The 24606-nt window shown below is 49.4% G+C and overlaps 2 protein-coding genes across 3 annotated transcripts in view; one reads left to right on the top strand and one right to left on the bottom strand.

Moving 5' to 3' along the window:
- Positions 1–20731, top strand: part of HNF4A (hepatocyte nuclear factor 4 alpha) — a 32870-nt gene extending 12139 nt beyond the window's left edge. Inside the window, exons 4-10 of one of the 2 annotated variants that reach the window (XM_050806522.1) lie at positions 1629–1735; positions 2441–2596; positions 6339–6426; positions 7972–8127; positions 11789–12025; positions 16384–16536; positions 17574–20731. In XM_050806522.1, coding sequence (XP_050662479.1) covers positions 1629–1735; positions 2441–2596; positions 6339–6426; positions 7972–8127; positions 11789–12025; positions 16384–16536; positions 17574–17716 — 1040 coding nt within the window. In that variant the 3' untranslated portion in view covers positions 17717–20731. The remainder of the gene's footprint in view (positions 1–1628; positions 1736–2440; positions 2597–6338; positions 6427–7971; positions 8128–11788; positions 12026–16383; positions 16537–17573) is intronic. The other variant, XM_050806523.1, reaches the window with a different exon arrangement.
- The window catches only part of OSER1 (oxidative stress responsive serine rich 1), a 313341-nt gene that overhangs the window by 207480 nt on the left and 81255 nt on the right, over positions 1–24606 (bottom strand). The gene's annotated exons all lie outside the window — the stretch shown is intronic.

Here is a 24606-nt window from a genome sequence, read left to right as displayed (position 1 = left end):
GGAGGATCACTTGAGCCCAGCAGGTTGAGGCTGCTGTGAGCTATGATTGCGCCACTGCACTCCAGCCTGAGCAACAGAATTAGACCCTGTCTCAAAAACAAAAAGAGAAAAAGAAAAAGAATTAGAGCTTGTCTCCTCCAGCACCTTATTTCTCTCACTTCACAAATATTTATTGAGCACCTACTGTGTACCACGCTCTGTTCTGGTGGCTGGGATGACAGCAGCGACAGCAGGGTTGGAGTTTTGGCCTTCTGAAGCTTCCTTCTCAGAGACAGACAGATAGTAAAGGAAGTAACAAATAATTCTACAATAAGTGCCCTGAAGAAAAATAAAGCAGGGTAGGGCAGGGCCAGGGTCGGGGGCATGCTGTGTGAGACAGGGTGGCTGGAGAGGGTGTCTGAAAGGCAACATTTGTGCAGAGGCAGGAGTGAAATGAAGATGCTGCGCTGTGCGGGAAAGGGAACGCCAGGCAGTGGCCACAGCAGCCCTCAAGTGTGCGGATGCATCCAGGCGGGGAGGCGGGTTTTCGGGGACAGAGTGAGTAGTGGGACGCCGCTAAAAGGTGCGATCAGAGAGGAGAGGAAGGGCCGTAGGGACTTGTGAGGTTGGAAGGCACTTGTTTTGAGCAGTAGGGGACACGACTTGAACGGATCCCTCTGTGAGAGGACTATAGACTGCAGGCACAAGGAAGAAGCAGAGCCCAGGAGGAGGCTGAGAGAGAGAACCAACCTGCCAGTCCCTGAGACGAGAAAGTGCAGGGAGCTGGCTGGCAGGGAGATGCCTACAGGTAGGGAAACTGAGCCCCAGAGAGAGGCTGCGATTGCCACCAGCACACAGAGTGGCAGATTCCAGACAGGAAGCCGGGTCTCGTGCAGCTTCATCATCTCTCCTTTCCGAATCAGCCAAGCCTCATTCCACAGTGAGGCCTCTTGGACTCTAAGGGCTATTCCATCCACTGTCAGGACAGTGAAAGGACCATCTTCTATCTCAGGCCAAGACTGACCCAGATGGGGGCGGGCAGTGGAGCCTGGGGCCCCAGTGGGCTGAGGATCCAGATCCCTCAGTGCCTGGAACAGAACAGCAGTGGGAGGGAGGGAGACAGCGCCTGGCCTTGCTGACACTGAGGTTAGTCTGGAGTACATGCAGCTCCTGATGATGTACAAAACCATCAAGGCAGTTGGAGCCCCCAGATCCCCTTGTTCAGGAATCTCCAGGCCATCTCCGTGTCACCCAGAGTAATTTGTTTTGCTTGCTTTACTCACTTTGATTTGGAAAGAAAGGGACCCTTTTGTAGACCGGAGCCTGAACATGTTTAATCTAGTCAAACCCCATCCTCAATGCTCAAGACCCATTTTAAGCCCATAGCTGAGTCATCACTGTCTTGCACGCCCCTAATGATGAGTGGATCACTCCTATAGCCTCTCCATTGTGTGGGGGGCAGTTCTGATCTGTGGAAAGTTCTTCCAGCAGCTGAGTTAGAGGCCATCTCCCCTCAATCCACATGCTGATGTGGGCCTGTTCTCTGGATGCCCCCCACCTCCTGCTCCCACTCCTCATCAGTCACAGACACTCCCACCCCCTCACTCCATCGCTGCTCTCCCTCCTCACCTCTCTCTGCCTCCTCACAGCCGTCCAAAATGAGCGGGACCGGATCAGCACTCGAAGGTCAAGCTATGAGGACAGCAGCCTGCCCTCCATCAATGCGCTCCTGCAGGCAGAGGTCCTGTCCCGACAGGTACCGGGGTGACCCTGCCACTCACCCAGGGGTCCCCCACACTACAGAGGAGCTCACCTCCTCCACCTCTATTCTCCCCAGCCAGGCCCTGGAGCAGCTGATGGGAGGGGCCTCAGATATTACAGAGGGATACTGAGTCTGGTGTCACATGGCCCAGTTAGCAGCAAGGGCAGAACTCGAACCTGGTGCCCTGGGGCACGTTCTGATTCATCCTACTGCCTGCATCCCACAGGCCAAGCAGAGTCTTTACCTTCACTGAGGGCCTGCAATCAGCTCAGCCCTGAGAGAACAAAGCAGTGGTTCAGTGGACAGAGGTGGCAACGTGGGGCCCAGCCCATCCCTTACTGAGTGACCTTGGGCAAGTCACAGCACCTCTATGAGCCATGGTTGCCTCACTGTCACATAAGGATGATGATTTTTTTCCCTGCTTCTCCTCTAAGGCTGAGAGACTGCTTGGCGCTCTAAAGCTGATAGAGGAGGAGGCAAGGGGCAGGTAACAGGTGAAGGCCAAGAGGGAGCCCTTCTCCCTCATCCCTGCCTCCTCCCTCCCTCCGTTTTTACCCTGAGCTTCCTTTAGAGCTGGAAGGCACCCACTATGCAGCCCCCTCCTCACATCTGATTCCAGGGAGGGGGCTCTGTGCAGGGGACAGAGAGTGCAGGAGGGCCCGGACATCTCCAGCATTTTCTTCCCTGTATCTCTTGAAGATCACCTCCCCCGTCTCCGGGATCAATGGCGACATTCGGGCGAAGAAGATCGCCAGTATCGCAGACGTATGTGAGTCCATGAAGGAGCAGCTGCTGGTTCTCGTCGAGTGGGCCAAGTACATCCCGGCTTTCTGCGAGCTCCCCCTGGACGACCAGGTAAGGATGGGCGTGGATGGTGGGCAGTAGTGGGCACCCGGCAGGGCAGCCAGGGGGCTGCTGGCCCATCTGGGATATAGCCATGGACTGGCTGGATTTTATTTTATTTAACAAAATGCGTAGTGCACACATGTGTCTGAAACTTTAAATCACCTTACAAATATTAACTCAGCTCCTCCAACAACTCTATGAGGTAGGTACTAAGGTTCTATTATTACTGCCATCTCATAGGTGAGGAAATTGGGGCACAGAGAGGTTAAGTAACCTGCTCAAGGTCACATAGCTACTATCCAGCACAGCTGGGATTAGAACCTAGTAGGGAAGCTCCAAAGTCCAAGCTCCTAACCATCGTACCCGTGGCTCTCCCAGGGGGATGTTGACAGGGATCCTGGGACAGGGATCAGGAGATTTTGACTTAAGCTCTGGCTCTAATACTGGTTGTCTGCCTAATCCTGGGCAAATGACTTCCTCTCTCTGAGCCTCAGTGTTCTCTTATCTGTAAAGTGGAAATGATAATATCCACTTTAGAGTGTGGTTGGGAGGACTGAGGACATTACTGTCTGAAAAGTGCAAAACTCGGGTGATGGAGCAAGCGGCGCAGTGGCGGGACCAGAGCTCGTCTCCCTAAATGTTAGTTTCTTCCTTCTTTCCCACCAAAACAGTTGAACTCAGCATCGTATTTCCCACCGTACTTTTTTTTTTTTTTTTTTTTTTTGGAATACTAAAATGTCCCTGGGGGAAGAAAGGGTTGAAGGAAGGTGGCGTGTGTCTGAGAACAGATGAATTTCGGAGATGCCACCTATGAAGCTCCTGCCCAGAGCACCCCTGGGCCTCCAAAGAGGTGTTCCCCATCTAGGGAAGAGGAGCTGGGCTGGGCCACCTCCCCACCTTTGGAGACAGCCTCTGGTGCATTCACTTACCTGTTTCACACCTTTGCATAAGACACCAACAATGCATGTGAGTCTGTGAAAACTTCTGAGAAGTTGACTTCTCAGAGGCCAAGGCTTCCCAAACTCCTTCGGCCCCAAGATTCTCCTGGAACATCTGTTAATACTACATATAGGGACACTGTGAAAATGCTGGTTTGGCTGGTCCCCAGCCTCACACAGGGGCTGGACCCAGGGTCCTCTTCCATGGTTCCTCCCTCCATTAGCAGAGTCAATAGGGCAAGGATCTTGGACAATCTGCCCCTACCCTCTCCCCTGCTCCTTGTGCTCTGGCCCCAGTCCCCTCTGCTGGAGTCTCTACATTAATGTTTAATCCCTCCTGTTCCTTCCCAGGGGCTTAGCAGGGCAACAAGATACCCCCAACCTGAGCAATTGTTAACCTCGATTTCCCACCCAAACCTCCCTGGCTGGGGCTCAGAGCATTCTCAGAGAGCAATGATGGGTGGCCAATAACAGAGGACAATCATTAACACACCACCCGACCTCCTGGCCCACCCCCCAGAACAGCTGCCATATCAGGGGGTTGAACCTGGGATCAGAAGGGCTCCCAGCTCCCCATTCCTGGTGTATGAGGAGCCCAGCTTGCCCAGTGCAGGTGGGGCATCCCTGGGAAAATCGGGGGCATTGTCCTCCAAAGGGCATTCCAATTCTGTTGACATTGCCCCAGAAACTAGATTCCCAGTTGGTGTGCTTCTTGGGCCTGGATACAACTGGAGAAAGAGACTGGGGCTTAGAGAGAGACAGCAATTTGCCTGAAGTCAGAACAAGTTAGCCACAGAACTGGGATTCAAATCCAGGTGTTCTGCTTCGTGGTGTGAAGGCCACTGGGGTGACTGATGAAAGGCTTGCACAGTGCCTGGCGTGCAGGAGGCACTCAGCAATCAGCATCCTCGGCCTCCCTCCATACTGGTCATGGAAAGTGGATTTCCCCTCCCAGGCAGTTTCCTCTTTTTCTGTTTTCGTCACAAGATTCTATCCATGGGGAATAGAAGTGGCAAGGACAAGTGGCTGCCCAGGAGCAGCTAGAGCTAGAGAAGAAGTCAAGATGTTTGCTCATTCATTCATTCATTCATTCATTTCCCCTTTCCTTCCTTCCTTCATTCAAATATTTATTGAAGGCTTATTTTGTGCCAAATACCTTCAGGCAAATCTCTATTTTCCTCTAACAACAATTTCACCTCCTTACAGGCCTTCTCTGACCTCCCCATCTAATGTAGCCATTCTTGCCCAATTGCTCTCACCATCCTTTCCACTCCCCTCCCTCCCTTCTTCCCTTCCTCCCATCTTTTCTCCTTCTTCTTTCTTTTATGTTGTGATCACCCACTGTGCTGTGTATTTATTTGTTCTCTACTGTCTGTTCCATACTTTCTCCTACAAAATGTTAGTTCGATGAGATTGGACACCTTGTCTCTCGTTTTTAAACACTGTGCCTCCATTGTCTTAAAAAGTGTCTGGCATGTAGTAGGCATTTAGGATTTGATAACTGAAAGAACGAACAATCAAATGAATGAACAAACAAAGGCATTTTAACCTTCTAGTTTGGCTTGCTATAGAACCTCCAAACTCCCTAACTCAACCTTGAAGATAAGATACTTGAGGCTACCAGCCTGGTGCTATTTTGTTTCAGGCCATCCTTTGGTCCTCAGGCAAGCACTAAAGCAGATGGCCCTCAGTGGGCTGGCTATGTCCTTCTGTGAGCTTGCTGGGCGCCCACCTACGATTCTAGTCTTCGAAGTCTTGCCTTGTACGCCCTGCAGAGAAGGGTTTCATCAAGGTGATTCTCTGCCAGAGGCCAGTGCTCATACCTTTGCTTTGAGAAGGACCAGCCCTGAGACCCAACATCCACCTCCAAGTTCTTGTAATGCCCTCTCAGAATCCCGGAGTCCTGCAGTGTCAGTCCCTGGAGGGATCTGCCACAGCAATGATTTCCCAGACAGAATTGCACTTCAGAGTCAACTGTGGAGTTAATTAAACACTGATCCCTGGGCCCACCCTAAACATACAGAATCAGGATCAGAATCTCAGGGCCTGAGAATCTATATTTTCAGGCCAGGCACCGTGGTTCACGCCTATAATCCCAGCACTTTGGGAGGCCGAGTTGGGCTGATCACCTGAGGTCAGGAGTTCACGATCAGCCTGGCCAATATGGTGAAACCCCGTCTCTCCTAAAAATAAAATTAGCCAGGCATGGTGGTGCACGCCTGTAGTCTCAGCTACTCTGGAGGCTGAGGCACGAGAATCACTTGAACCTGGGAGGCGGAAGCTGCAGTGAGCCGAGATCGTGCCACTGCACTCCAACCTGGGCGACAGAGTGAGACTCTGTTTCAAAAATAATAATAATAATAGAATCTGTATTTTTACAAAACACCCTTCGTAATTCTCCATAGCTGGTCCATGGGTGGGAATTTGGGTTTTGGAACTTTTTGGGATCATAGACCTTTTTGAGAATCTCAAAAAAGAAAATAAAAAGCACACAGAATGTTTCTTACAGTTTCATCAGGCACACAGAAGAGGCCCAGCGCGAAGCAGCTTCTCGCTCAAGGACACAACAGTTCAGGGGCAGAGTCAGCGCGAGGTCTCTCAGCTCTGAGCGCATGTTCTTTTCCCTTCCGGTTTTCTGCAGAATCCCTTCCAGGTTTCTAGTTTTATGGGCAGTAGTTTTATGATGCCCATGTCACGGTTCAGGCAGGTAGAGGCAGAGAGGAGCATTAAGCTGACTTGCCCAGCGTCACTGAGTTGGCTACGGGCAGCTTTCCCAAGGGTACAGATGGTAAACACTGTTCCTTCTCTTTCAGGTGGCCCTGCTCAGAGCCCATGCTGGTGAGCACCTGCTGCTCGGAGCCACCAAGCGATCCATGGTGTTCAAGGACGTGCTGCTCCTAGGTGAGGAGGCTGCCTGCCCTGGCCTGGGCTCCAGGGAGGGCATACCTAGCATGGCACTCACCCAGGCAAGGAGATTCACATGGTGGCATGCAAGGGCGAGGGAGACTAGTCAGGAGTGGCCCTGTCCTCAGGCTTGCATTGGAGGGTTCCAGGACTCAGTTCTCAACTGGATACCCCACTCAGATGCAAAGAAATGTGATGTAAGGCATCAAATTCCCAGCAGTAAAATCAGAGCACAATCAGGATTATCCCTGGAATTACCTGTGCATCTCTCTCTCTCTTTTTTTTTTTTTTTTTTTAGAGTCTTGCTCTGTCACTCAGGCGGGAGTGCAATGGTGCAATCTCGGCTCACTTCAGCCTCCGCCTGCCAGGTTCAAGCAATTCTCCTGCCTCACCCTCCAAAGTAGCTGGGACCACAGGTGTGCACCACCACACCCAGCTCATTTTTGTATTTTTAGTATATACAGGGTTTCACCATGTTAACCAGGCTGGTCTCAAACTTCTGGCCTCAAATGATCCACCTGCCTCAGTCTCCCAAAGTGCTGGGGTTACAGGTGTGAGCCACTGTGCCCAGCCTACCTGTGCATTCTGATGCTCTTTCTGGAGTAGGAGCAAGAGGTGGTTGGGAATGGCACAAAGCCCAGGCCGTGTCACCTGTGCCTTCATGGCATATTTATTATTATTATTATTATTTTTTTTTTTTTTCTGAGATGGAGTTTTGCTCAGTCGCCCATCTGGAGTGCAGTGGCGCGATCTCGGCTCACTGCAAGCTCCGCCTCCCAGGTTCACACCATTCTCCTGCCTCAGCCTCCTGAGTCGCTGGGACTATAGGCGCCCACCACCATGGCCGGCTAATTTTTTTTGTGTGTGTGTATTTTTAGTAGAGACAGGGTTTCACCATGTTAGCCAACCATGATCTCCTGACCTCGTGATCCACCTGCCTCGGCCTCCCAAAGTGCTGGGATTACAGGCGTGAGCCACCGTGCCCGGCCAGCATATTTATTATTTTAAACGCTTGTACAGCACACACTATGCGCCAGGGACTGTGCTCACTGCTTTGCAAACACTACCTATTTTAATACAACAATGCTATGAGGGAAGCTCGATTATTTATCCTCATCTTATAGATGAGAAAACTGAGGCACAGAGAGGTTAAGTAACTTATCCAACTCTAACCGGCTATCGGGGCAGAGCCATTTAAGCAGGGCAGTGCAGTTCCAGAATCTGGTCCTTTAACTTTGATGCTTTGGTGCCTACCAGGTGGCCTTTGAATGGCATCGATCTTGTGAGTCACATTGGTAAATGGAGCTTGGGTCATGTGAAAGGGGTCCTAGAAAGTCAGGTTCCAAGCTCAGCCGGATTACTGGAGGCAGCTCATCTTCTGAATCTGGGCCTCAGCTTCCTTACCTGTGAAATAGGAGTCATCAGCCCTGCAGCTCCTCCTCCCACAGGCACCAACTATCTTGCCAACTTAAAAGCCAAAACTAGAGGAGAGGGGTCAACCCAAGGTGACTTCCCATCCTCCCTCCCTCCCAACCCTTCCAGGCAATGACTACATTGTCCCTCGGCACTGCCCGGAGCTGGCGGAGATGAGCCGGGTGTCCATGCGCATCCTCGACGAGCTGGTGCTGCCCTTCCAGGAGCTGCAGATCGATGACAATGAGTATGCCTACCTCAAAGCCATCATCTTCTTTGACCCAGGTACAGTGCACACCTCCTAAGCCATCCCTGACTCTCTCTCCAGAACACTCTGCTAGACTTCTCCTATTGTACGGAGTTCACAACCTCATCTCATGTTAACGACAGCTAGGAGAGGCCGTTTTCATTTAACAGATGAGGCAAGTCAAGATTTGAAGGGAGGATATGGCCAGGTGCGGTGGCTCACACCTGTAATCCCAGCACTTTGGGAGGCCGAGGCGGGCGGATCACATGAGGTCAGGGGTTCAAGACGAGCCTGGCTAACATGGCAAAACCCCATCTCTACTAAAAATATAAAAATTAGCCGGGCGTGGTGGTGCATGCCTGTAATCCCAGCTACTTGGGAGACTGAAGCAGGAGAATCACTTGAACTTGGGAGGCGGAGGTTGCAGTGAGCCAAGATCGCACCACTGCATTCCAGCCTGGGCGACAGAGTGAGACACCATCTCAAAGAAACACAAAGGGAGGATATGACTCGACAGGGCACCCTGACTCCAAAGGCCTGGGCTTTCCCTTCTTTTACTTCTTCCCTCCATCCTTCTTTCTCCTTACTTCCTATCTTCCTCTTTTCTTTCATATTTGCTTCTTTTCCTCAAAACATTTTTATCAAAATAATATCTAGAACCTGATGTGGTGGCTCACACTTGTAATCCCAGCACTTTGGGAGGCTGAGGCAGGAGGATCACTTCAGGCCAGGAGTTCGAGACCAGCCCGGCCAACATAATAAGACCTCGTCTCTATAGAAGCTAAAAAAAAATAGCCAGGGATGGTAGTGAGCACCTGCAGTCCCAGCTACTTGGGAGGCCAAGGTGGGAGGATCTCTTGAGCCCAGGAGGTCGAGGCTGCTGTGAGCTATGATTGTACCACTGCACTCCAGTCTGGGTGACAAAGCAAGACCTCATCTAAAAACTAAATAAATAAGTAAATAAATAAATCTACACATACTTAAAATGCAAATACTTCTCCCCATCCTACTTTTCCAGCTCTAAGTCTACTCCCCAAGAGAAACATGTCTGATTCTTTTAATTGTTTCTTCTGGCAGTTTCCTCAACAATTCTAAATGAAAGACTAAGCCTTATATTTGTTGATGTATTCATTTTGGATCATAACGTTCCTCCTAGGATAGTGGAGGATTTCGCTTTTCTCCATTACCATTCCCATCTTTTCTCCCTCATTTTCCCCAATATATTTTTATTGCTATTTTTGTGTCTCTGTTGCATGTTATGTGCTTTTATCTTTCTTTTCTTGTTCTATCAACTGTAGACAGTATCTCCCAACCCTTCACATTGCAGGATGAAGATAAAGCATTACTACCCTCTCCTGTGGCTCTTGGCTCTCCTCTCCCCATTCTGTCCACTGACTTTCGCACCTGCTTTTATACAGAATGCCTTTGTAGTCAGTCTTTGTACAAAACCTGCTTTTGCTTCCCAGTGTCAAAGGTGCCTGAACCCCGGAGGCTTGCTTGCCTTCCCTGCTTACATGTTAGAGGGGACCTACTGTGTGCCCGGCACTGTCCTTCACACTGCAGATAGATTACCTCTAGTAATAATAGTAATGAAAAGGCCGTGTGCGGTGGCTCATGCCTGTAATCCCAGCACTTTGGGAGACTGAGGCAGGCAGATTACTCAAGGTCAGGAGTTCCAGACCAGCCTGGCCAACATGGTGAAACCCCGTCTCTACTAAAAATACAAAAATTAGCTGTGTGATTTCAAGGCAGGAGAATCACTTGAACCTGGGAGGCGGAGGTTGCAGTGGGAGCCAAGATCATGCCATTGCCCTCCAGCCTGAGCAACAAGAGCAAAACTTCATCTCAAAAAACAAAAGAAAACAAAACAAAACAAAACAAAACAAAAATATATATAGTGATGAAGAGGAAGATGAGCCCCATGTATTAAATGCTCACTAAAGAGCTGTTTTCAAACACTTCATGTGGATTATCTTACTTACCAACATGGTACCTGCGAAGTAGGAATTATTATCTCCATTTAACAGATAAGGAAATTGAGGCATGATTAACTTGCCCAAGGTCACGCAACCAGAAAATGGCAGAGCTTGGATTTGAACTTCAGACCACCTGTCAATCCCGATTTCTCTCTCTCTCAAGCCCACATTCTTACCTACCACGTGCTATCCCACCCTCCCAGAGGGTGAGATTTCTAGTTCTAGCTCCCTCCACAGCCTGGCCCAGCCTGTATCCTCTGTAGTGCTCGGCATGAGGCTGGACTGGCAGAATTGTTCTGCAAAATGGGCAGGATCACTGATGCTGAGTCAGAGGCAGCAGCCTCCAGCAATTTGAAGGGGTGGGGAACCTAGTTCCCCTGGCATGCAGGAGGTGCTCAGTAAACATTTGTGGACTGAATGAACAAATGAACAAACATGATTCAGTGGAGAGAGCTCACTAGAAATGTGGGTGAATGTTCTTTCTGCCCCTTCCTTTCTCCAGGAAAGAGGAAATAAATGCATTACCTCCACAAAGGTCGGGATTAAATATTGAATGACCGCTTAAGTCCCTTCTAGGCTAAGGATCTAGAATTTATTCACTGATTTTTTTTCATTCATTCATCCAGCCATCTAACAAAATATATATATAGTTATAAATAAATATAACGCCCGGCCCTATTCAATAAATATTGACTATGCATGGTGCTAGGTGGTGGGTTTGACACGGCAAAGGCTAGGTGCAGTGGCTCGCACCTGTAATCCCAACATTTTCAGAGGCCGAGGCAGGCAGATTACTTGAGGTCAGAAGTTTGAGACCAGCCTGGCCAGCATGGTGAAACCCTGTCTCCACTAAAATACAAAAATTAGCTGGATGTGGTATGTGCCTGTAATCCCAGCTACTCGGGAGGCTGAGGCAGGAGAATCGCTTGAATCCGGGAGGCAGAGGTTGCAATGAGCTGAGATCACACCACTGCACTCCAGCCTGGGAGTCAGAGGGAGACTCAGTCCCCAAAAATAAAATAAAATAAAGTAAGATAAAATAAACATGGCAAATAAGACATATGCCTGCCCCTGCAGAGCTCACCTTTGGATGGCACAACAATTACATCCTGTGTGGTCAGCAGTGATGGAGGGGCCGCAGAGATTTGGAAACAGGAAGGACACAGGATGCAGACATAGGAGGGTAGAAGGGAGACTTCCTGGAGGAGATGAAACCTAACCTGAGTCCCTAAGGTGATAGGAAGCAGGAACCAGGGAAGGGGAGCCTATTCTAACACAGTAGAGGCAGCAAGTGCTGAGGTCTGGATGAGGGGACCTCAACTGTGGCCCAAAACCCCAAGTTCCCATCGTGGCTCTGCCAACAACTGGCTGTGCCACCCAGGACAAGCCCTATCCTTGCACTGTGTCTGGGTTTCCCCTTGTGTAAGATGAGGCAGTTGCTAGGTGCTTATTGGATGCGTTCCTCAAGTCCCGCCCTCCATCTCCTATTCCCCACTCTTCTGGTTTAGTGCCTTAGGAAACGTGGCAGAAATCTTTTTCTGCCTGTGTCTAGGAAATTACAATTCATACTGGCATACCCTGATTGTTGAGGTCCCTGAATCCTTGTGCCCACACTGCTGAAGACTCCTTGTGTGACACAAGTCAGGGGACATCTGGGTCTTGACTCCCCAGATTCTCCAGCTGGACCCTACTGCCCTCCCTTGCCCACCTTCTTCCATTGTAGATGCCAAAGGGCTGAGCGATCCAGGGAAGATCAAGCGGCTGCGTTCCCAGGTGCAGGTGAGCTTGGAAGACTACATCAATGACCGCCAGTATGACTCGCGCGGCCGCTTTGGAGAGCTGCTGCTGCTGCTACCTACCCTGCAGAGCATCACCTGGCAGATGATCGAGCAGATCCAGTTCATCAAGCTCTTCGGCATGGCCAAGATCGACAACCTGCTGCAGGAGATGCTGCTGGGAGGTCCGTGCCAGGCCCAGGAGGGGCAGGGTTGGAGGGGGGACTCTCTAGGAGACAGCCTCACACAGACCTGAGCTCACCCCTCAGCTCCTTGGCTTCCCCACTGTGCAGCTTTGGGCAAGTTGCTTAACCCATCTGTGCCTCAGTTTCCTCATCAGAAAAATGGGAACAAAGGCAATGGTCTATCTGTTCAGGCGCTGAGAGCCTAGCACATGCCAGTCACTGTTCTGAGTGCTGGCAATTCAGTGAGGAACATGATCTTTGCCCTCCGGGAGGCTGTGTATGTGTGAGTGTGTATGGATGCATGGATATCTGTGTATATGCCCGTATGTGTGTGCATGTGTGTATAAAGGCTCACATTTTATGATTTTGAAATAAACAGGTAATATGGTAGAGTTTAACTGAAAAGGAATCCTCTTTAGATAGGGGAGGCCAAAGGAGACCTCTCTGAAATGGTGACTCTTGTGCTAAGACCCTAATGGCTGAAAGGAAGTGCAAGGCTTAAAAGACAAGAGAGCAGTGGCTCACACCTGTAATCCCAGCACTTTGGGAGGCCAAGGAGGGCAGATCACGAGGTCGGGAGATCGAGACCATCCTGGCTAACACAGTGAAACCCTGTCTGTACTAAAAATACAAAAAATCGGCTGGGTGTGGTGGCGGGCGCCTGTGGTCCCAGCTACTCGGGAGGCTGAGGTAGGAGAATGGCGTGAACCTGGGAGGTGGAGTTTGCAGTGAGCCGAGATCGTGCCACTGCACTCCAGCCTGGGCAACACAGCGAGACTCCATCAAAAAAAAAAAAAAAAAAAAAAAAGACAAGACAGGAATATTCCAAGAAGAAGGAACTACTTCAAGGGCCCCAGAGAGGAGAGAGTTGTGTGTTTGAGAAAGAAGGGCAAGGTTGTGAGATGGAGGAGATGGAGGAGGTGAAGATGGAGATTGGGCAGAAACCAAATCATAAACATATGGCTTTGTAAACCTTGTCAGAAATTTGGATTTTATTCTCATTGCAACTATTGTAAGGAGAGTGAAAACCAGACTAATTATTTTTATTCTTTGAGACAAAATTTCCCTCTATCATCCAGGCTGGAGTGCAGTGGCAGGATCTCGGCTCACTGCAACCTTCACCTCCCAAGTTCAAGCAATTCTCCTGTGCAGCCTCCCAAGTAGCTGGGATTACAGGCACCCGCCACCACGCCCAGCTCTTTTTTTAATATTTTTAGCAGAGATGGGGTTTCACCCTATCGGCCAAGATGGTCTCAAACTCCTGACCTCAAGTGATTGCCCACCTCGGTCTCCCAAAGTGCTAGAATGACAGGCGTGAGCCACCATGCCCAGCCCAGACTAATGCTTTAAACAAACCACTCAGACTGTTGGGTACAAAGTAAATTGCAGAGATTCCTGAGAATGTCACTGTCTCCAATCATGTGACAGATGATGAAGGCTTGGACCATGGAAGTGGAGCAGTGAAGATAAACCAGATCATCTATTTGGAGGAAGAGCCCACACCCACAGGATTTGCTGACTGATTAGATGTAGGGAGTGACAGGAAGAGGAATAGTCAAGGACAGAGTCTAAATTTTTGCTTTGAATAGCAGAAATGATGATGGAGTAGTTTACCGAGATGAGGAGGACAGAATAAACAACTTGATGCTGCGGTCTGGGGGTGGTCGTGAGGGGTGACCTCAGAGATCCGTTGTGGACTCTCTTTTTTTCCTTTTTCCTTTTTTTTTTTTTTTTTGAGACGAGATCTCTCTCTGTCACCCAGGCTGGAGTGCAGTGGCGCAGTCATAGCTCACTGCAGCCTCAACCTTCCAGGCTCAAGAGCTCCTCCAGTCTTCCGAGTAGCTGGGACTACAGGTGTGTGCCACCATACCCGGCTAATTTTTCATTTTTATTTTTTATAGAGACGACGTCTCACTATGTTGCCCAGGCTAGTCTTGAACTCCTGGTCTTAAGCAATCCTTCCGACTTGGCCTCTCAAAGTGCTGGGATTACAGGTGTGAGCCACCATGCCCAGCCTCATTGTGGACTTTCATTAAGCACGAGATGACTATTACAAGTCCAAGTTGCCAAGGAGGCAGTTGAATGTATGAGTCTGCTGCTCAAGCACAAGATTAAAGGCAGCTCTGTGGAATCGGGGGAAGATGGAGCCATGGAGGGAAGGGAAGAAGACTGGCCGGAGGGGTAGGAGAAAACCAGGGTAATTCCAGAATCCAAGAGAAGAGCGTGTTTGAAGGACAGAGTGTTTAATGGTGTTACACTCTGCAGAGAGACAGAAAGAAGGAGGGAGGAATGGAGAGGTGAAGGGAGGAGCGGAAGAGAGAGGAAAGAGTCCATTGGATTGGCAGCTGGAGGCTCTTGGCAATTGTGTTGAAAGCAGTTTCAGAGAGCTGGGAGAGTGGAAACCAGATTGGAGAGTGCTCCAAAGACAGCAAGTGGGAAGGTGGAGATAGAGTAGATAACCCTTTGAAATGGTTTGACTGTGAAGGGGAGTATGAAGGAGTTAGGATGACTGCAAGGGAGTGATTAGAATGATAGGTCATGCAGTCTGGGCTGCACTCAAAGAGAAATAAAGACAGAGGCTGGCTGCGGTGGCTCACACCTGTAATCCTAGCACTTTGGGAGGCCGAGGCGGGTGGATCACTTGAGGCTAGGAGCTCAAGACCAACCTGGCCAACACAGCAAAACACCATCTCTACTAAAAATACAAAAAAAATTAGCCAGACGTGGTGGCATGCGCCTGTAATCCCAGCTACTCGGGAGACTGAGGCAGGACAATCGCTTGAACCCAGGAGACGGAGGTTGCAGTGAGCCGAGATTGTGACATTGCACTCCAGCATGTGTGACAGAGCAAGACTCTGTCTCAACAACAACAACAAAAGGATGGGGTGATAGTGAAAAGAGTGTCAGTGAATTGACAGCCTCAGTAGGCTGAAGAAGTTTTGCAGTGATGGTACTAGATTAAGGGAGCTGGAAGGACACAAGGTGAAGTCAAAGTAGGGATGTTGAATTCGAGATTTTGGAGGTGCTTCAGTGAGGGCGAGGTTTCTCAACACTGGTACTATTGATACTTGGAACTGGACGATTCTTTGTTGTGCTGGGCTGTCCTGTGCGTTGTTTGGCTGCATCTCTGTCCTGTACCCATAAGGTGCCAGTAGCACTTCTCCAGTAGTGACAACCAAAAATGTCTTCGGATATAGTCAAACGTCTCCTGACGGGCCAAAATCATCCCCAGTTGGGAACCACTGTTGTGTGATAGCTTATTTCATTCTCACTTTGACCCTGTGAACGTGGGGTTACTATGAATCAGGTGTCACTGAGATTAGGATCAGGAGCCTGTGGTCTGTTGCCAAATAGTTAAGAGCTCTGGGCTTAGTTGTCTCATCTGTAGAATGGGCTAATAATAGTATCCATTCTATAGGATTGTTGTAAGGATTAAATTATGTAAAACATGAAAAGTGCTATACAACAGTACCTGGCACATGATAATTGTTAATTATCAACAGTCGTTATTTATCACTGAGATCGATGTGCTGTAGAGATCTCTTACAAGCATTGAAATTCCATCATTGTCATATTACTCACCATAGGCTATTATTAAACCATACCCCATGTGGTATTTTTACTCCCTGACACATGTTTAAAGCGGTTACTGTGTTCCAGACAATCTGCTAGGCTCTCAAAGAAAGAAGAAAAATACATCTGAAATTGTAATGCTCATAGACAGAAGAAGTAGTTGTTCCTAAAAGTTGTGTTACAGATAAATTACTATGAGAAATCCAAGGAATGAGAACGAGGAGAATCAGGAGAGGCTTCTAAAGAGAGGAAATATATGAGCTGGGATTTGGGCTTATGGACGTGGAGCGGGTTTGGGGTGGAAAAAACATCTCTGACGGAAGCAACAACGTGAGCAGAAGCATAGAGATAGGAAAACACAGGGGACACATAGATGCTATAAGTAGGTCAGCTGGCTGCAGCAGAGATGTGGGGGATGAGGCTGGAAGGTGAGGCGGGACCAAATGGTTGAAGGACTTGCACGCCAAGGAGCCTTGAGAGCCATTGATTACATCCAATACGCTACTCATTAGAACATTTACTTGATCTCAGAGCTTCCTTATAGGCACCTTGTTTCTTTCAACTCACTTTTGTTCTCTTGGTTTTTTGGGGCCTTCTTAACACCCTCATGAAGCCTACGAATGGGAATGGTACACCCTAGTTTACTAACCCAGGAATAGGTCCCCAACAGGCATTGCCAATATTGGATGGGCAGGTTGATTGGTCACACCTGAGGAAGATGGCGTCCTAAGGCCTGAGGTCTGCATCCCAGACTCTTCATCTTGATCGATCTTCTCTTCCTGCAGGGTCCTCCAGCGATGCACCCCATGCCCACCACCCCCTGCACCCTCACCTGATGCAGGAACACATGGGAACCAATGTCATCGTTGCCAACACAATGCCCACTCACCTCAGCAATGGACAGATGTGTGAGTGGCCCCGACCCAGGGGGCAGGCAGGTGGGCAACCTCTGGGGCTCTACCTTGCAAAGGGTGAGGATGGGGCTTAAGAGAGGAAGCAGGAGAAGGTGGAGTCTAGAAGGTAGAACCAGGATGCAACAATTTTCTGGGTTCCAGGGTAGGGAATAAAGGGCAAGGTTGTCCATTTGTTGAGGCTGTTTATTCAGTAAGGTGACTGACAACCTTTACTGAATGAAGCCATTGTTGGGATGAGGCAATCCACTGGATGAAGTAACCTATTGGTTGAAGATGTTCTTGGGTGAGAATCCCATTAGTTGACATTGTCCATTAGGTAAAAGTGATCATTGACGTAAGGCTGCTCAATTGGGTAAGGCTATCCATTAAACAATTAGATGAGACTATCCATTGGGTCAGGATGTCTGCTGGACTAGACCATCCTCTGAAACCTCCAAAGTGTAAACTTGTCATTGGGCAAGGCTCTTCAAAGAATAAGATTATCAATGGGATGAAGTGATCCACTGAGATGAGATGATATTTTACTGACGTTGTTCTTGGAGAAAGTTGTCCATTGAACAAAGATTGCCAATTGGGTCAAATTTGCTCTCCAAACCTGCCATGAGAGTGAGGCCAGTTTCTATTACTCATGTCCTAAATATCCAAGAAATGGTATTTTTTGAGCCAGTTAGCCCTGGGTCTCATCAGCTGCTGGCTCCTTCTCCCAGGAAAGAATATCCCTGTCATCCATCCCATTGCCGTTGGTGACAGCCAGGCCTGGGCCTTGGTTTCAGAGAAGCAGTTCAAGTCTGCATATCAAATAAATGATGGAGGAGATGGGTGGTGGGACCTTCCAGACCTCATAAAACTTAGGCTTTATGATCTGGGACTCACAGAAGGTTGAGTCATAAAAGACCTTGGGGATTATCTGGTTTAATTAATTCTCTCATTTTATAGAGGAAGAAATTAAGTCAAGGCGGGGCGGGCTGGGGGTTGGGGGGAGAATTTTCCCAGGGCTTTTCATTTACTCCCACAAAGGCTGGAATTTTGAGCAGCTCCTATCTGTCTGTTTGTCCTTCCAGCCACCCCTGAGACCCCACAGCCCTCACCGCCAGGTGGCTCAGGGTCTGAGCCCTACAAGCTCCTGCCAGGAGCCGTCGCCACAATCGTCAAGCCCCTCTCTGCCATCCCCCAGCCGACCATCACCAAGCAGGAAGTTATCTAGCAAGCCGCTGGGGCTTGGGGGCTCCGCTGGCTCCCCCAGCCCCCTCAGAGAACGCCTGGTGATCACGTGGTCACGGCAAAGGAAGACGTGACGCCAGGACCAGTCCCAGAGCAGGAATGGGAAGGATAAAGGGCCCGAGAACATGGCCTAAGGGCCACATCCCACTGCCACCCTTGACACTCTGCTCTGGATAACGAGACTTTCACTTGGGAAGACGCCACTGGAAAGTCCTCTACTGCCTTGGACAACTTTTCTCATGTTGAAGCCACTGCCTTCACCTTCACCTTCATCCATTCGCTCCTCCTTCTGCTGCTGCCCCCACCTCAAACGCCCGTTTCCCTCTGCTGTCGCCTTGCTCAGCCATCCCATCTTCTCCAGCACCACCTCTCCAGAGGCCAAGGAGGCCTTGAAAACGATTCCCCCAGTCATTCTGGGAGCATGTTGTAAGCACTGACTGGGGCCAGGCAGGGTCTAGAAGGCTGTGGTGAGGGAAGACACCTTTCTCCTCCAGCCCCACCGCCCCCTCCTTCTTCAGGGACTTGGGTGGGTATTTGGGGTGAGGATCTCTGCAGACCTTCAACCCGAGAAAACAAGCCCAGGTTGGCAACTGCAACAGGAACTTGGAGTGGAGAGGAAAAGCATCAGAAGGAGGCAGACCATCCACTAGGCCTTTGAGAAAGGGTAGACTTCTGGCTGGTAGAGCGGGTGAGACGGGACATTCCAAAGAACAGCCTGAGCCAAGGCCTCGTGGTAGGAAGAATCTAGCAAGAATTGAGGAAGAATGGTGTGGGAAAGGGATGATGAAGAGAGAGAAGGCCTGCTGGAGAGCATAGGGTCTGGAATACCAGGCTGAGGCCCTGATCAGCGGCAAGGGGTATGCAGGGAGCTGGGCTTCCAGAAAATGAACACAGCAGTTCTGTAGAGGATGGGAGGCTGGGAGCTGGGAGGTCAGGTGGGGTGGATGATGTAATGCGGGTGAGAGTAATGAGGCTTGGGGCTGGAGAGGACAAGATGGGTAAACTCTCACATCAGAGTGACATCCAGGAGGAATGATCTCCCAGGGCCTGTCTCAAGCTCTTCCTTACTCCCAGGCACTGTCTTAAGGCATCTGATATGCATCATCTCATTTAATCCTCCCTTCCTCCCTATTAACCTAGAGATTGTTTTTGTTTTTTTATTCTCCTCCTCCCTCCCCACACTTACCCGCCCCTCCTAACCTAGAGATTGTTACAGAAGATGAAATAGCGTTCTAAGAGGTGAAGTGATTTTTTTTTCTGAAACTCACACAACTAGGAAGTGGCTGAGTCAGGACTTGAACCCAGGTCTCCCTGGATCAGAACAGGAGCTCTTAACGAGAGTGGCTGAATAACTTTTCCAAAGGCTCCCTTTGTTCTCACTGTGATCAAGTTGGGGGGCTTCTGGCTCCCTTCTCCAGCCTCAGAAACCGGACTCGTTCTTCTGGGAACTCTGCCCACTCCCAGGACCAAGACTGGCCTGAGGCTGCACTAAAATTCACTTAGGGTCGAGTATCCTGTTTGCTGATAAATATGTAGGAGAATTCATAACCCTTGAGAGCTTTTCTCTCTTCACTCCCCAAGTCTAGGGGAGGGGTGGCAGGGGTCTGTTTCCTGGGAGTCAGGTTCATCTGGCCTGTTGGCATGGGGGTGGGACAGTGTGTGCAGTGTGGGGGCACGGGAGGGCTAAGCAGGCCCAGGTTTGAGGCCTATTCTGGAGATCGTCACTCCAGGTGTATTCTGGAAACACTGGACCCTAGGATGGAGCATCCAGCATGTCATCCATGTGGAATCTTGGTGTCTTTGGGGACATTCTGGAAAATGCCACTGACCAGTGTGAACAAAAGGGATGTGTCCTGGGGCTGGAGGTGTGATTAGGTAGGAGGGAAACTGTTGGACCGACTCCTGCCCCCCGCTCAACACTGACCCCTCTGAGTGGATGGAGGCAGTGCCCCAGTGCCCAGAAATCCCACCATTAGTGATTGTTTTTTATGAGAAAGAGGCATGGAGAAGTATTGGGGCGAGTGTCAGAGAGGAATCACCGCATCCCTACAGCAGTCCCAGCCAAACCCCCAGTCCCAGGAGAGACTGCGCCCTGCTCAAAGCTCCCTAGCCTTCCTCCACCACCTCATTCAAGTGCCCCTGAAATCTCCTCCAGACAGCTCAGCCTGGTCTGCGGTAAGGCAGGGAGGCTGGAACCATTTCCCGGCATTGTGGTCATTCCCACTCTGTTTCTCCACCTCCTCCCTCCAGCGTTGCTCAGGCCTCTGTCACGGGAGCAAGGTTGAGATAAGAATGTGCCATGGCGTGCAGAGGGCAACAGTGGCCCTTCATGGGAACAATCTTTTGGAGCAGGGGGTCAGTTCTCTGCTGGGAATCTACCCCTTTCTGGAGAAGAAACCCATTCCACTTTAATAACTTTATTGTAATGTGAGAAACACAAAACATAGTTTACTTTTTTGACTCTAAGCTGACATATTAGAAAATCTCTCTCTCTCTCTTTTTTTTTTTTTTTTTTTTTTGGCCACTTGAGTTGTGGTCCTAAAACATAAAATCTGATGGACTAACAGAGGGTTGCTGGGGGGACAAGCGTGGGCACAACGGTTCCCCCACCAAGACACCCCGATCTTCAGGCAGCTCTCAGCAGCTTCTAAAATCCGCATGGCTCTCCTGAGAGCGGACAGAGGAGAGGAGAGGGTCGGAAATGAACGCTCTTCTATTGTTTGTCATTACCAAGCCAATTACATTTGCCAAATTTTTCTGTGATCTGCCCTGATTAAGATGAATTGTGAAATTTACATCAAGCAATTACCAAAGTGGGCTGGGTCCCATCAGAACGACCCACATCTTTCTGTGGGTGTGAATGTCATTAGGTCCTGCGCTGACCCCTGAGCCCCCATCACGGCCGCCTGATGGGGCAAAGAAACAAAAAACATTTCGTACTCTTGTGTGTTTTAACAAAAGTTTATAAAACAAAATAAATGGCGCATATGTTTTCTAAGTCCTCGGGTGAGTCTATTTTCTTTCAGGTGTCAGAAATAAGACTGAATCTTCTGGTTCTACTTGGGGGCTAAAAAAAATTTTTTTTTAGGAAGAATGAGAATAGTTTTATAGTTCTTTGTGATGTGCAGAATGTTTTTGTATCCATTATAATTTCTGAGTCTTCACATCACGAGGTAAGCAGTTAGACATGATTACTCCCGCTTTCCAGATGAGGAGACTGAGACTTGGGGAAGTGATTTCTCTTGGGTGGCAGAGGTAGACATCTAACCCTGGTCTCTTGATTCCAAGTACTTAGTATATGGAGAGAGTGAAAGTTGATCCCCCCTCTTGAAGAGGGGAGTGATGAGGGAGAGTGTAATAGAAAGATCTGGAAGAATGGCAAGAGGGTCCAAGGGTCTGTCATCCTCCACGAAGGTCCAAGACAGAGCCCTTTTCTGGGTCGCCTCAATCTGCCAGCAATGAGATGAGTAGCTGTGGGGACATTCCATAAAAGCAAGTGGCTTTTTTGTTTTGTTTTGTTTTTTGCTTTTTTCTAGAACAAGGCTGTGCACAGTGGCTCATATCTGTAATCCCAGCACTTTGGGAGGCTGAGGCAGAAGGATCACTTGAGCTCAGGAGTTCGAGACCAGCCAGAGCAATATAAGGAGACCCCATCCCTACAAAAAAATTTAAAAATTAGCTAGGTGTGGTGGTGTGTGCCTATAGTACCAGCTACTCTGAAGGCTGAGGAGGGAGGATTGCTTCAGCCCACGAGTTCGAGGATGCAGTGAGCTATGAATGCAACACTGCACTACAGTCTGGGTGAAAGAGCATGAATGCAACACTGCACTACGGTCTGGGTGAAAGAGCAAGACCCTGTTTCAAAACATAAATAATAAGTAGAAAGAATAAAAGCAAGGGATGTGCTTGAGAATCTCCAGCCAGATCTGTAGGCACTGGGGTTCTCTCCATGGCTAAACTATTATAGGAGGGCGGCCTTGTGTCTCGGCCACCACAGACCACAGCGTTCCATTCACTCGGGGTTGTGCTGGAGCTGGCTTGTGAGAACTGACTATTAGCTTCTCTTCCCAATTCCGTGTTTGCCAGTGCCACACTGATAGCTTGAGATTGGTTATTGCTGGAGTGTTTACACCACAAGGACTAGCAAACTCTACAAATCAGGGCTTTTGTTCCTGGAGAGCCCATTGTTAACATTCACCAGCACACCACAGCATTCGGTGATGGCTGGACCGTGGGATGCCAACATATGGGGACATCCTCACTGGGGATGAGGGTAGAGCAGCGTGATCCTTTCAGCTCTTCCTTAATGGAGGGGACAAAAGTTCTGGTCTGGGAAGCACACGTCTTACTGATCAGTGTAACCTTGGGCAGGTCACTCCACCACTCCGAGCCTCATCTGTAAAGTGGGAATGAGATCTTCCTCCAGGGAAGATGTCAGGATTGAATGGAATGAGAGCACAGTAACTGTGAGAGCTCCCGTTACATGAGGAGTACAAGTGAACTTTTCATGCCCCTTTCTAGCGAGAGGTTAACCATTAAACGCTCCAGCCTTCAGAGCACCCATTCGCTGTCTACCTGATCCCTAGGGCCGCTCCTGCCTTCCCCTGTGCCTTCCCTCCACTAGTCAGCACCAGGAAATGTTTTCAACAGCGTTGCAACGGAGGCCTTGTTCATGCTGCTGCCATCAGGGACACGAGGGGGTGGGGACCAGCGGAGACTATTTCAGTCTAAATTGTGCTTAATAAACCCATATCAAAACCATAAACCCTGGGCTGCCATAAATTCCTCTACCCTTGGTTCCTCCACCTCATCAGCCCTTTGCCCTGGTTAATCTCAAATCTCAGCACAGGCAGCCAGAGCTTCAGGTTTGGTTTCTATTTCAGTTGCTAAACAGCATCAGCTCAGGTAGCAGACAGTCAAATTCCCATTTTATAGATGATGAAACTGAGGTTCAGAAAGGTGAAGAAACTTGTCCAAGGTCACACAGCTAGAGACCCCAGTCAAGACCTGAGCCCATGCTTCCACCATCCAGGTAGCCTGATTAAGAAATGGGAATTATTGGCGGAGCCTGTTGGTTCACACCTGTAATCCCACCACTTTGGGAGGCCAAGGTGGGCAGATCACCTGAGATTAGGAGTTCAAGACTAGCCTGGCCAACAAGGTGAAACTCCATCTCTACTAAAAATACAAAAATTAGCCGGGCATGGTGGTGCACACCTGTAATCCCAGCTACTTGGGAGGCTGAGCCAGGAGAGTTGCTTGAACCCAAGAGACAGAGGTTGCAGTGAGCCAAGATCATGCCACTGCACTCCAGCCTGGGTGACAGAGCGAGACTCCATCTCAAAAAAAAAAAAAAAAAAATTATCAATTCTCAAGCTTCTCGGGGAGACAGATTGGAGGTTTCCTCTCATGTCCTTGTTTGGCAGCCCTACAATTAAACCTCTTTCTCTGCTACAAAACAATGGGAAAAAGAACTGGAATTTCTAAGACTCCTCCTTTTTTTTTCTTTTTTGAGTCACGGTCTCTCTCTGTCACCTAGGCTGGAATGTAGTGGCCCCATCATAGCTCTCTGCAACCTCTGCCTCCAGAGCTCAAGCAATCCTCTCGCCCCAGCCTTTTGAGTAGCTGGGGTACAGTGTGCCAGCACACCTGGCTAATTTTTTCTTTTATTTTTAGTAAAGATGGGGTCTTGCTATGTTGCCCAGGCTGACCCCTTTTTAGTTCCTCTGAAAAGTTGTTTCCCTAAGCCATGCTACTAGAAGCTTCTTATTCCATCATTCCATCATTGCTCAGCGTGGGGACCAGAAGTAGAAGGGCCCTTGGGTGACAGGCTGCTTGAAGACCCAAAGAAAGTTTCATGAGGTGTGAATGGCCTGTCATCCCAAATTGGTGAGATCGTCCTACTTCCTCATTTGTGGAACCCAGATAACCTTTGAGCTACACTTCTCAGATCCACGTATCATACCTAAATTCCAGGATGTGATCTCAGAGGCCTGAATCACAGGATCCCAGGCAGCTGTTTGACGATGGTGGAGTTAGACAGCAAATCATGATGCCAAGGACATTTACTGGGCTCTTCCTCTTTGCCAAACATGACTGGACATAATTTAATTCCCACAACAACCTCTGAGGCTGTCATTCTTGTGGTTCTGTTTCACAAATGAGGAAACAAGGCCGGGCATGGTGGCTCACGCCTTTAATCCCAGCACTTTGGGAGGCTGAGGCAGGTGGATCACCTGCGGACAAATGTTTGAGACCAGCCTGGCCAACATGGTGAAACCTCATCTCCATTAAAAATACAAAAAAAAAAAAAAAAAAAAAAAAAAAATGGCCGGGCGTGGTGGCATGTGCCTGTAGTCCTGGCTACTCGGGAGGCTGAGGCAGGAGAATCGCTTGAACCCGGGAGAGGGAGGTTCCAGTGAGCCGAGATCATGCCACTGCACTCCAGTGTGAGCAAAACCATGAGATCCTACAACAACAACAATAGCAACAACAACAACAAAGAGAAAACAGGCTCCGGAGGAGAGAGGAAGGGACCTGCCCAACACACAGCTGGTAACCACTCCATAGCTGGTGTGGACGCTGATCTGATGCTCACTGTCTGGCTCCGGGGCCAACATGAGGCCTTGAGGAAGACACTGGTGACTCCGTCACTGCGTGGTGGGCACAGAAGTAGTGTGAATGGTGGAAAGTTCATCTCATGCGAAATGCCGATGGGCAGAGCCCTCCGCCGGGCATGCTGGGATTATGGAGAAGCAATGGCACGAGGCGCCTCCCTCCTAGAGCTTTCAGTTTTCACAAGGACGGGAAAATTAGAAGCAGTTGATGACAAGAGCCAAAGGGGTGAACGTGACAGCCGGTGAGGTGGCAGGG

This window comes from Macaca thibetana, chromosome 10, assembly GCF_024542745.1.
Source record: "Macaca thibetana thibetana isolate TM-01 chromosome 10, ASM2454274v1, whole genome shotgun sequence".
Lineage (NCBI taxonomy): Eukaryota > Metazoa > Chordata > Mammalia > Primates > Cercopithecidae > Macaca > Macaca thibetana.
This window is presented reverse-complemented; position numbering and strand designations above follow the sequence as displayed.